General features: G+C 39.3%; 1 protein-coding gene across 1 annotated transcript; it reads right to left on the minus strand.

Moving 5' to 3' along the window:
- Positions 1–6,387: 6,387 nt before the first annotated feature.
- LOC111693378 lies at positions 6,388–7,571 on the minus strand. Its single transcript, XM_023457909.1, has 2 exons — positions 7,387–7,571; positions 6,388–7,312 (listed from the first exon to the last, which is right to left on the minus strand). The coding sequence occupies exon 2, from the start codon at positions 7,072–7,074 to the stop codon at positions 6,472–6,474; it is 603 nt and encodes a 200-aa protein (XP_023313677.1). The 5' UTR covers positions 7,075–7,312; positions 7,387–7,571; the 3' UTR covers positions 6,388–6,471.
- Positions 7,572–13,301: the final 5,730 nt, after the last annotated feature.

Raw genomic sequence — 13,301 nt, forward strand, 5'->3', positions numbered from 1 at the left:
TACTGGTTTTTTTTCTCGCCGACTACTTGGCGTTAATTTAACAAGTGTATAGCGTTTATTCGTTAAGTACGATCGCTTTTTATTAACTATATTATTGACTTTAAAAGGAACGAGTTGGAATTTATTTACGTATGATATCAGAAATTATACATTTTCTCTGGAAATGAAATGAAACGTGTAAAAGTTCGACCGAATTTTTTTTAGAGTTTAATTTACAAAATTGAAACAACGTGAAAGGAATATAAATATTTTGAATGAGTCTAGAAATTATTATGTTCACAAATTGAAAGTAAACATCTTTTTTTATAACTTATTATTGAAGTCAAGTGAATTATTAAAATAACTTTGAAAGAAGTTATAGAGCTCTGAGTGATATTTGAAGATTACACGGTTTACATTAAAATCTTCAGAAATAAAGATTCAACTCAGTCTAAAGAGTGTACTTTATAAAAAAGGCGATCATTTCCAAGTATTGCATTGTAATTACAAGAAAGTGCGTACTCAAAACTACTTTAATATCTTAATGCACCTTTTTCGAAAAAGTTTGGGTAAAAATAATAAAATAAACTAAATATTGGTATTAAAAAATTTAATGTATTTGTATTACGATCAAGTGTACAATAAAAAGATTATATTTTTACAGTATATAACAAACAAAGGTACACATATTTTTGGAAAGCTTCCACTGGTCAAAAGGCACAAATATACCCTCCTTAAAAGAAGCTCCATTACTTTCTTATGCAACGAAGATATTTATTGCAATCAAGTGAATAATGAAACTTAGAGATTAAGCAGATTTTAATAATGAATTTTTATTTTTAGTACAAAAATAACATTCTGAGTTTAAATTATTACAAAAAATTGTAAGGAAAAGAGATAAGGGAAAATATATTTATACAAGTTTTCAGATTATTTCAAAAAAAGTTTTTCCATATCCAGAAACATATTACCTACATCATCTGTATCTGACGATTTGACGATATACTTCTTTAGAAAATCAACTGCTTTTTTTTTTAAATTTTTCATGCGACATTTATCAGCAACTTTCAAAATATCTATAACATTTTTAGATGACAACTTGGAGCTTAATAGTTTCTCGCACTCAATTTTTAAATTTTCGAGTTCATATTTGTCAGCAGCCACCAAAAGTTCAACAGCCAAGGAAAATTCTTGGGTCTCAATCCTACCAGTGTAGATGTATCGCAACATTTCGACTGCAGCATCATAACTAATATCCACCATATCAACTGATCGATTCTTGTTTTCGAGCATGTCATGGCTGAACATGGCATTGAACACTGGACTCGCAGCTGCGAGTATGACTCTATGCGCTGGGACTTTCTTTCCACACGCAGTTTGTATAACTAAATCACTGAATTTTTGATCGAGAAACACCAAATCGAACTTTGGTTTCGGTACATTATTCGCATCGCTTTGGGAAATCTTATAATCTTCTACGAAAATAGAGAATTCGCAGCAACATTTTAGAGGCTCGAGTAGAGAGTATTTTCTTTTTATGTTACAAATATGTACTTCCGCACCATTAAAAAATGTTAAGGAAGAAGAATTTTTGGTAAAAATAATTTCTTCTTTTTGAACCACGTTCAGGTTGAGTTTCCCTGTTTTAATAAAGGTTGCATTATCATTTACTTTTATGCAAAGTAAAAATATACCTATGACACCGTCCTTGTCCTTCATTATCAATTCAAACTCTTTCTTATCGTTGTAACCTACATTGAATTTCGTGCTAATTTTGTTTGCTCCAGTCGCAAAATCAATCGGCCATAATAAACATTCTATCTTCCACTCAAAAGAGCAGTTTTCCGTGCGATTTTGCTTATAGTGTGAGATACCACTAAATCCAAACATATTACACTGTGGGATAAACCTTGAAATTCACTCAGACTTTTATTGTACGCACAAACTGTGGGAACAATATGTGGTTGTGCAAAACTACTAAATGCGAATGACTGTCGCACAATGTTTGATAAGACCCTCATTTTTTATCTTATCAGTCTTCAGTCTTCACACTTGACAATTGATACTGTTAATTCGCACTAAGGTCGCTTTATTTGCAGAAAACTAACACGCGTGACGCCGCGAAAACTATTTAATAATTGATTTTATTTTGACAGAAGAGAATGGCGACTGAAATGCATTTTGCGTATTAACTTCACAATTTTATTGAACAATTAATCAAACCTAAAATACTTAATCATATCTGCGACTTACAGTAACAATCACTTAACATAATTAACGAATGAGTCGGCTCTACAGACGATCTTGGTATCAGCGTAGGTGTTTCAGCTGGCAATACTACTTTTGCGTACGAACGTCATATATTTCTGCAAGTTTACAGATTATTTGGAAAAAAGTCGCTCCATACTGAGAATCATATTATTGACATCATTGATTCTAAAGCTCGGTTGATATGTATTTTTAAGGAATCAATTGTTTTTCTTTTCAAATGACTCATATTGTATTTATCAACTATTGCGAAAGTCTCTACCGCATTTTCAGTGGATAACTTAGAATTGAAAATTTTGTTACACTCACTTTTCAAACCTTCAAGTTGATACTTTTCAGCAGCTACTAAAATTTTAACAATCAAAGAAATTTGACTTTCTTCAATTCTACCCGTATAGATGTATCGTAGCATCTCCATTGCGGCATCATAACTAATATCCATCATATCAACTGATCGATTCTTGTTTTCGAGCATGTCATGGCTAAACATGGCCTTGAACACTGGACTCGCAGCTGCGAGTATGACTCTATGCGCTGGAACTTCCTTTCCGCACGCAGTTCGTAGAATGACATCACTTAAATTCTCATCGAGAAGTATCCAGTCGAATTTTAGCATTGGTGCTTCATTCGAATTGACATAGTTAAGCAAATCTTTTCATGGTCCTTCACAAATGACAATTCACAATGAATAGTTACAGTACCTGTGGATGAAACGAATTAGTTCATATCTTTAAGTTCCAAATCGAAAATATCAGACCGATACTCTCTAACGCTATCAATTTTGGTGTAAACAATTTCGTCATCCTTAATAACTGATACTTTGTGAGTAAAACTCAATTTTAATTCATTCTTCATCTCGAATAGATATAAAGTAACGTTAAATTTAGGATCCAGTCGCTGCAATGATAATACAAACTGTGTTTGATTATGTCACTGCCGAAATTGAAATCTGGCGAATGTATCACTCCACGGTTTTTTTCTCTCAGAAGTATTAGATAATTACTTATCACCCACGTAAAATCATAGTATCCTACATCAATATCAGTATAGCCTATGATTTTCTGGTTGTTTGACATTTTGCATTAATTGTATTTATTCTTAGCATAATACTTCGGCGAAAAATAATCATAGTTTCAAGTTTGGCGTATTTCAGATAGAAATAAAAGAAAAATCTCAGACAAACTGGTAAATCTGGTAAAATCTTCTTGAAATGCATCGGGGGGTAATTCACGTAGAGAAAAGTATTTTCGAAAAGCATCTCCCGGTCTCGAGGCGGGAAATATTTCCTTCCCTTAAGGTCTGCACCGCCACCGAGTGGAAATTCAATTATCGGCCATAAGCTCGTTCGTTGGCGAATTAGTCGCCGAAATGGCCACGAAGCAATTCATATGGACCTGTCGAACGACGAGTCCGCGCAGCTCGAGCCGTAATCTATATTACGTCGTCCGAATTTTAATGGATGCCAATTGCGTTTTAAAGGGCTTCACGGTAAAAAAAATAAAATAAAATCCGCCAACCAACGCGGAACTGATCGATCCAATCGTGTCGCATTATCACGGACGACGAGTCACGCACCTGCAGCAGCAGCAGAAGCGATCCGATACACGCGTTTGCGGCGAAAATAAAACGAGAAAATCGTCGTCGCTGGCTCGGAAAAAAATCGAGCTCTTTCCGTATATATACGTATAATATAGCTGTGCGCAGACACGCGAGTTTGACACTGCGGCTTTGTCGGTGCCAGGCGACGGGTCTCCCCCTCCGTACCGCAACACACAAAGCCGAGCGCGTGTTCGCACACGGATGGATGACATTCGATCAACGGATACTGTTGACTTGGCCCAACGAGTCTTATGTATATGTACTGCGGAGGCTGGTGGCTTTGGCAGTCGACTCGAACTTTTCGTACGTTATAGAGAATATGATGTTGATGCACCGACGCCTCGTTAATTTGTCCCATTTCGCGATTAATTTTTGTTTGGAACATTACATTTTTTCTTTTTTCCAAATCAAAAACAAGATTCGCGTTAGTTAAAAGCCTTTTCAATTATACGTAAGGAGAGAGAGAGAGGATCGACGCTGATCCTGAATAAGTGAGATATATATTCTTTAAGAATACGAGAGAGATGCGCCCCTTTCTTGCGAGCCGTGTAAACACGCCGAACAACAAACAAAAGACGAGCTCCGGATTTACTATCGACGGGCCAGACTCCGTACTCTATAGACCTGCCAAATCCTCTGCCGATTTATATATATATATACACGCGAAGAGCTGGCGAGCTCAGACTGCTGCTACAATGTCCGCGTCCGGATGTACGTATATGGAAGCTGGTAAGGGAAAACAAAGTCTCAGACTGCGAGTAAACTTTCTTTCTTCTCTCGATATATATACATATATATATCGAGAGAAAGAAAAGCCGAGAGGAGAAGAGCCAAGGTCGATTTTTAAGTAAGTGTGTGTACACGCGACCAGACAAACGGTAAAGCCCAGGGCTCAGCGTACTATCGAACTCCAGACTGTTTCTCTCGCGTATACACCCTTCTGCCAGGAGAGCTTTTTATCATCTCGAAAAATTTCTATGTATACACGACTCGCGGCCTTGTATCTGTCATGAAAATAAAAATGATGATAATATAATATCGAGATTGAGTAATTATAATTTCGAAGCGGCTTACGTTCGTTATTAATCGGGTAAAGTAAAATATACAAAATTTTAATCGCATCCCATACGTACATTTTATTTATGCGTTATACATTTTATGCGACATACCGCGGTAACATCTCTCTTTCTCTCTCTCTCTCTCTGTATACGTTCGTATGCGTACACGTTTTCCGTTGGAAAATATCGCGAAAACTGCCGGCACCGCCGAGGCAATCCCTGCAGCTTCCTGGTTTGAATTTCAATCGTATACGTATGTATAATAATACGTATATATAATAATGCGAACGCCGAAAACAAGGGTATCACCGCGCACACGCGCGGCAATAAAAGCCCGAGTGGGTCCGCGTGATTATACATTGAATATTATATATATACCCGAATTTTTGGCGACGGACACCGCTGCCGCGTGCACTCGAAAAATTCGGCGCGGCTTATTTAGACGCGTTGCGCAGCTGCACAGACACACACACACACACACGAGCGTCAAAATGCAGTGGAGTTTAGTCGGGGCGCGTACAATGATAATATATTTATGCTCGTTTCGCTGACCCGCGCGCATTAAAATATCGTCGCTCGCGAGCGCGATGGTACCTCATGAATTATTCAATATTCCTGTATTGACGTGACACGTACGCGAACGCGCGCACACACACGTTTTAGCGTTTACAGGCGCATGAAAATATTATAAAATTAATTCCTCAATTAGCCGGGGCGCGACACGACACGACGAGCGGCCGCTCGAGCGCGTAAAATTCGCGCGTAATACAATGGAAAAGCGACTGTGTATATGTATACGTGTACGAAAAGCGTCCAACGATTAAACGACTTTTACGCGAAATTTTCTCTGCCCCTCTCTCTCTGTCCGTCTGTTCCCCACTCGGTAAATACTCTGCTCGCTTTTCCGCGCAATCACAATATACTTTTGTGTATACAAGCGCGCAGGCATATGATCGAACGCGAGCCCGAATCGGGGGTATATAACTTTTGTCGTCGATTTTCGCTCCAATAATTTTGCGTGTCGAACATAGCGGAGAACGAAATTCTCGCGTTCGATAATTAATCGCTCGATTTTGTCTCTATCCTGCTCTCTCTCTCTCTCTCGATATATCGCAAAAATAGTATGAAGACGCGAAAACTATTATATACCCCACGGGGTGACTCTTTGTAAGCTCTTTGCAGTCTTTGATGGCACAAAGATGACAGAGAGACAGAGCTAGACAATTTTCTCGCGCCTTATGTTGCGCGGGAACGAGCTCTCGTTATTTTTTTGCCGCGCGTGTCGCGGACGCAGGCCAATAAATTTCTTGTCCGGAAACTTTTACCTCGCGTAACTGTTAATGACGACGAGAGAAAGAATAAGTTGGATCGCCTGGTGCTTTCGGATTGTTAGTCGTTCAATCTTTTATCGATTACCTGGAGATGGGTGAATGTAATTGCGGTTAGGAAAAATCCAGAACAACACATTTATTCGAGGTCACAAATTAAAATTACAAGTCTTTTTATTTAAAATATTATTGCACAAGTCGTGATAATGGCACTATAATGATTAAAATATGAATTATTATTATCCCCTTGTCTCCGTGGGGTCGTCGCGCCAGCTCTTCGGCGACCCTTTCGGCGAAATAAGGGTCGGCTTGAACTCCAGGTTCTCGCCGTCGATCGTGATATCCAGCTGTCCCCAGGCGGGGCTCGACGCGTCCACCTGGCGGCAGAAGCGCTTCCTCTCGATTTTCTGCTCCTGCGGATGGTCCCAGGGAAACGCGTTGACGCCGATATTCTCGCTGAGCCCCAACGACTCGGCCAGCCGACGATAGCCGGGCAGCTCGTGGTGCAGCACCAGCGCGTTGCCGAAAGTCAGAGCGTCGTGGAGATGGAGCACCGAGGCCGCCTCGAGGCCGCGCAACAGTAGGACGCGGGGCGCGCTGGTCTTGGTCAGCTCGCGCTCGAAGACGGAGCTGCGCTCGCACAGATTGCGCCGGTCGCACAGGAAGACTCGCGCGCTCGCCTCGTCGCAGCGCAGGTAGACGGTCTCCTCGGCGGGCGGCAGGTCTCGGGGCGACGGCTTGGGTTTCGTCGCGAGCGCCCACGCGATCGCCGATGCGTACTTTCTGAGCTGCCTTTTGGCGGCGGGGCTGGATGCGCCGGACGAGTCGGGTGTCGGAGGCATGACGAAGACGACGCTCAGCTCGCACGGATGTCGATGACGATGATCGTTGCCTGTGTCAGCGTCTGCTACTGTCACGTGCTTCGATTGAATAGCGAGTCGGTTGATGGATTATTGAACGAGACGAAGGGCCGCGAGGCGAGAGCGTTTCGTACTAGCGAGACAGCGCGAAAATCAACGTACTCTAAATAACGCACAAAATCCACCCAATGAATCCAATGAGGTGGAGAATTTGGATTATCTGAAATGAAAAAACAATCATATAATCAATTCGTTCAACGAGTGAAACGCCTTACGCGTATTCATTTTGCTTACTGAGTTGGGTACACCCGCTACTGGTGCACTGGAAATAACTGATTCTTTGATTAATTTTCAAGACTTTAATGTTCTATGTCTTTTGTGGGAGTGAAACTTCTCAAGTACGCGTGCGCGCAAGGCACCCGAGAAAAATTGAACGTCCGAGCCAAAAATGTATAACAAAACCATATTATATGCATGCTGGTATCAAGATTGGTATCAAGACCTGATAATGTGCAATCTGTTGAAGAACACAAAAAGGTGAACTTTCATCAAGTATAAAATTTCAGGGTCTGTTCGAATGGAGTCTTCAGATGTTCAGCGCTGAATTGTGAAAATTGAAGTATCCTTAGAAATCTCATTCACATCTCAGGAAAAATAATTAAACATAGGTCTTTGTGAAAAAAGTTGTGAGAAATTCAAATTTTAATGTTGAAAGTTTATTCATATGCGTTAAAACTGTTACCAATACCAAAATACAACTGTTACAGAAATTTTGTAATTATATCCTACTACAGCACAAAGATATTCACTAAAGTGAAACAACAAACGATGGAAAGCTCATTGTTTACACTATTATAGTAAAACAATAAATGAAACTCAACTTTGGAGTATGTTTTTACATTTTTATACTTGAGTAATGAGAAATTAACTGCTTTGTACACATTAAACGATACATGAAGATATACCATGATCCATTTATATATAAATGATCTAATACAACACAAAGATATTCACTAAAGTAAAAAAGCAAATGATTAATTATATGAATAATTTAATACACACTATAAACAATTGTCGAATGTCAGATATGTTTTTAATTAGTAACACTGCCGTACATTACAATTGATAAAATTAATTACCTGATAGTTTTTATTGGAAATCATTATGTTCGCTTCAGTCATGTAATTATTAAATTGGATATTGACTTTTATAATTTAATCATACAAGCAATCTAAGGTATAATCATTATTGAAAGTCTTAACACAGATGCTTAGAGAAAAAGAATCACTTGAAATGCATGCAGCTGAGATAAATATTCAAACACTCTACATACACGACTGATATAAAATCAAATCACTAATTACACAGAGTTATAACCATGGTATACCATGATATGATTAACCATTTCATGTAAAATCCATCACATATGCACTCATAGAGTACTTAATATTTAGTTACTTGAGTTATTTTGTTACTGTCTGCTGCCACAGTCGACAGCGAAACTTTGTGTCAACTATGACAGCAGTCAGCAAGGAGATGAAATAGCAAGATAGATTGCTATTACATGAAGGTGTGTGTGTGTGTGTGTGTGTGTGTTTAAAGTATTAATTAACCAATAAGTGCAAGTGTGATAGACTCTACTCAAATCTGGTAATCAAATCATGGTATATCATGGTAATATTTTTGTGTAATTAGTAATCTCTATAAAGAGTGTTTGTTGATTATTTATTTGTCTCAGCTGCATACTAGACATAATATGTATTTGCATACCAGTTCAAGTGATCCTGATGCTCAAGCTGTTTGCGCTGAAATTATTAATGTACACACTACAGATGACTGAACAAAGCATAATTCAATATCTAATTGAGATTCAATTTGTATTAGATTATTTATATATAAAAATAAATACATGATATATCCACATGTATCGCTTATTGTGGTAAAGCAGCAACAACCTCCAAAGTTGAGTTTCATTTATTGTTTTACTGTATAATAGTGTAAAAAATGAGATTTTATTTGTTTGTTTTTTTAATTTTAGTGAATATTTTTGTGATGTAGTAAAGATATAATTACAAATTTTCTGTATCAGTTGTATTTTGGTATAAGAAAGTACACGCTTCATTGTAGGCCTAATTGAAATACACAAATTTATTTGTGTTTGACTTTTATTCATTTTTTTGATTTTCAATAGGTTTAGAGCATATGAATAATCTTTCAATATTGAATTTGAAATTTTTCACAAAAACCTATGCTTAATTATTTTTGTAGAGATGCAAATGAAATTTGTAGGGATATTTCAATTTTCAAATTTTATCATTGAGATTCTAAAGACCCCAGTCATAGAGACCCAGCAACTTCTGTTGTTGAATATCCCATATTCATGAATGAAACCATGACTGATAAACAAATATCAAAAAAATGTTTTCATCAAATATCAAAAAAGCTACCCTTGACAAAACTAATTTTTTCGGTCAAATTGAAAAGTATTATTACTTCCGGAAAATTAACCTTTTTCTTGACTGATACACATGGGAATGCGTGGTAGACATTTTTGAGCCAAGATGGCGGAAGGAGATGGGGCCATAACTCAGGGCTGTCATGGGACCAAGCCTTAAAAAAAATGTTTAAAAATGTATGAAAAATATTTTCAGGTCATGGATGAGATCAAAATAATCTTTATATACGTATATTGTTAAAAAAAAAGTTTCATACAAAACAGTCTGTCCGTTCACTTGCAATTAATTAATTACGACGTTGTTTAAAGTGAGATAATGACGAGTCATAGTAGCTGAATTAACGACAAATATCGGGTCCAAACTTTCTACTTTCTTCTTCTTGAGATGCGCCGAAACGTTTTCTTCAACTCATCAACCAGTGGTGCATTCATTACGAGCACGTGCTCTGCTATAGTCGTATCGACCGTACAGTGAGTGATTTCGAGAGGAAAAGAAAATTGTTTTGTTACGTGTTTTTTGTGTGCGTGTGTACCCAGAACGATGTCCTACAGAACCGAAAGCCAGCCCGAAACTCGTATCATCGAGAGTTCACCAGCTCCTTTCGAGGACAAACGCTACATTTGGCGAGACATGATGATACTGCGAGATACGGCCAACTGGGAGAACGCGTTGGAGCGAAAAAAATTCATCCATCAGTTTTACAAATTAATTCTCCGTTGGGGCTACGGCCTAGTTCCCGACATCCAAGCTCTTTTTCTACCGGAACAGCTGGAGCGGCTTCTCATGGACTGCATTGATTTCATCAGGACGTTGAATGGGTCGCTTTTCACCGTGGGAAAGGAAGTGATCGAATTCGTGTCTTTGAGTGGCTATAGACACGAGCCCCGAGTCGACAAACGCGGCAAGCCGTTGTTAAAACGAACGACACCGTTGCATTACTTGATCAGGTTTCCGGACGCACAATTGGTCAAAGACTTATTTAGAATTTACAATAAGTACGAAGTAAATTACATCAACGAAGAAACCGGCGAGACACACTTCCACGTGGCTTGTACGGTGGGCCGGGTAGAAATCGTCAGACAATTTTTGGAGCTCGGCCAAGTCGATCCCAATTTGCTCGTCCCAAAAACGAGAGATACTCCTCTACACTACGCTATAATTAACGGCAATAGACCTGTGGTGGATTTGTTGCTAAGACGTGGCGGAAATCCGCAGTTAGTCAACGTGGATGGCTACACGGCTCTTCACGTTGCTTGTCGAAGTACCAGCGAGGACGCCGTGCCGAGGATGTTGTTCGAGCTCAGTGACGAGAAGCATCAACCGATACAGGTTGATGCACGAGATAACTCGAACAACACGCCGCTACACTTGGCATTGAAGTACGCAAAATTGAGCATGGACGTGGTGGGACTGCTACTGCGGAGAGGTGCCAGTCCGAATTCGGCTGACGCCACGGGATCGACGCCTTTGCACTGCATCTGCAAAACGATTTTCTTGAACAAGGGTAATTTTTTGAATCAATTTATCAAGATTGCCCAACGTAAAAATCATAAATTGCAATTCGACACGAGGGATAATGCGGGTTGGACTCCACTTCAATGGGCTGTTGCGAGTTTCGATCCAAAAGCTGTGAGCGTACTCTTGAAGCACGGCGCCGATCCGTCTCACTTCGTCTTTCCCACCGACTTGCTGAGCTGCTTTGGGGCGAAAATCGAGCCGCGCAATAATAATTGCGAATTGCGACTGGTGTCCGGAGCTCTCGCCACCGTTGAAATACTCGAGAGACAAGGATACGAATTCGACCGCCTGGATGCCATAGCGATCATGAAATTTTTTGTCGATTACGGATTGATCGAGAAAACGACCGACGTCGACAAATCTTGGTGCAGCGACGAGTCGTTCGTCCGACAAGCGACGACAATGTGGGTGAGGCCGAACCTGTCGCTCCATCATCTGCTCCAGGTTCCACCCAGACAGGCGGCGAAATTACTGAGTTTCATGGATTATCACAAATTATCGCACAACCTTAATTTCTGGATGATTCTGTCCAACAAGCACAGACGGGCATGCATACTTCATCTGTGCGAGATGATGTCGACGCGTTTTTTTACTTGTTGTACCGTGGAGTGTCTGTACCTGCTGATTCATCGTCGATTGCCACTCGAGTGCTGCGAAATGATTCTGACAAATCTGAAAAACGAAGATATGTATCGTGTTTGTTTGGCGCATGTGGCTCAAAGTTTAGAGCGGAAATGAAGAATTTATTTAGTATTTTGTATGGTTGTATATTTTCATAATATCAATCGAATAAATAAACGTTACGAAAAAATTAAATCCATTGATTTGCTTTAATTAAAAATCTTTCATGATCTTCTTGTTTTCATCCTTCCTTGTTGGCAACGAATATATATGTTATCGTCATCTCTTTGAGAATTGTGTAAAATGAAAAAAACAAGTAAAATGTGTCCAATATTTGTAATATTGCAATATTTCGGTGGCATAAGTCGCACATTCTGGCACCGCTGCGCTTCGTGTGCTCTCGTGTGCTAACCTCACTTCGCGTTACCAGAAAGTGCGACTTATGCATCGGCAAACCGGGCATAAATGTGAACTTAGCACAGTGCTATAAAATGTTATACGATACTCGTGCCATGGGGACACTTTTCGGCCCAGCTATTAGGACCCTCGCTGCGCTCAGGCCCTAAACTACGCCGTGCCAAAAAGTGTTACTCATGCCACCAGTATCGTAAAGTACTATTTCTAGCTACAGCATCGAAAAAATTAAGAAAAAGTTTTTTTTATAATTGTAGTTTATTTTGAAATGTAACGTTTTTTTAAACCTTTCGTCGATTGTTTTCAGAGTTGCATCCTTGAAATCAAATATGGTTTGTTTTTGATTTTTCGAAAATGTTCGTTTTATCGCTTTTAACGAAAAAGGAGAAAGTTTAATTTAAATCGAAGCTAAGATCTAAAAAAGGTGAAAAAAATTGTTGTAAATCCTGTTTCTTTCATGATAGAACAGTCTCATCTAATTAGTACAGTTCGTCAAAATTATAAGATTGATTTTATTTTTTAAAGCTCTTTAGCAATATATTCGCGGCCTCTTCCTAGTACACTCACGTACATAAATTTCATGCATCTCTTTCCGATAATAAGTGAGCTCATAACGATTAAGCCGTCACTGAGAGCTTATACGTTCACTCGCGTGATAACGAACCGCAAAGAGCCTCCATATAGGCGACTTTGGTCTCCGTAATGCTTACTTCGCAATCGACTCCTCATAGATTATACTTCAATAATCGAAACATTGAAACAATAGAACAAGACTTCATCGTCGTATATCAGTACGCGCCATCGGTATCGAAGTATATACATACGAGCACATTACCGAGAGATAAACTCGAGAGCCTTCGAATTTATACATTTATGCGTCAGGCCTATATTATCGTTGAAGGTTCGCGTTTTATCGCGATTGAACTCGGCAAAAATTCATCATTCCGAGCTTTTAGAAAACTCGTTGCGATTACAATTTGTGATCGCGATCGATATGCGAAGCGAGGACACGGCCAATTAGAGGAAGACATCGCAAACGAGCCACCTGTATACATAATAATAACAATAATAACGATGATACACACGGCTGATACGGCTCGTGCATCGCGGACAGGGAGGCACAGTACGAGTACACATATATATGTGCATATATATGCAGGGCGAAGGCGGACTGCTGTGACCTTGTTACACGATTCCTAG

The sequence above is a fragment of the Trichogramma pretiosum genome, unplaced genomic scaffold, assembly GCF_000599845.2.
Source record: "Trichogramma pretiosum strain Unisexual culture from Peru unplaced genomic scaffold, Tpre_2.0 scaffold21, whole genome shotgun sequence".
Classification (NCBI taxonomy): domain Eukaryota; kingdom Metazoa; phylum Arthropoda; class Insecta; order Hymenoptera; family Trichogrammatidae; genus Trichogramma; species Trichogramma pretiosum.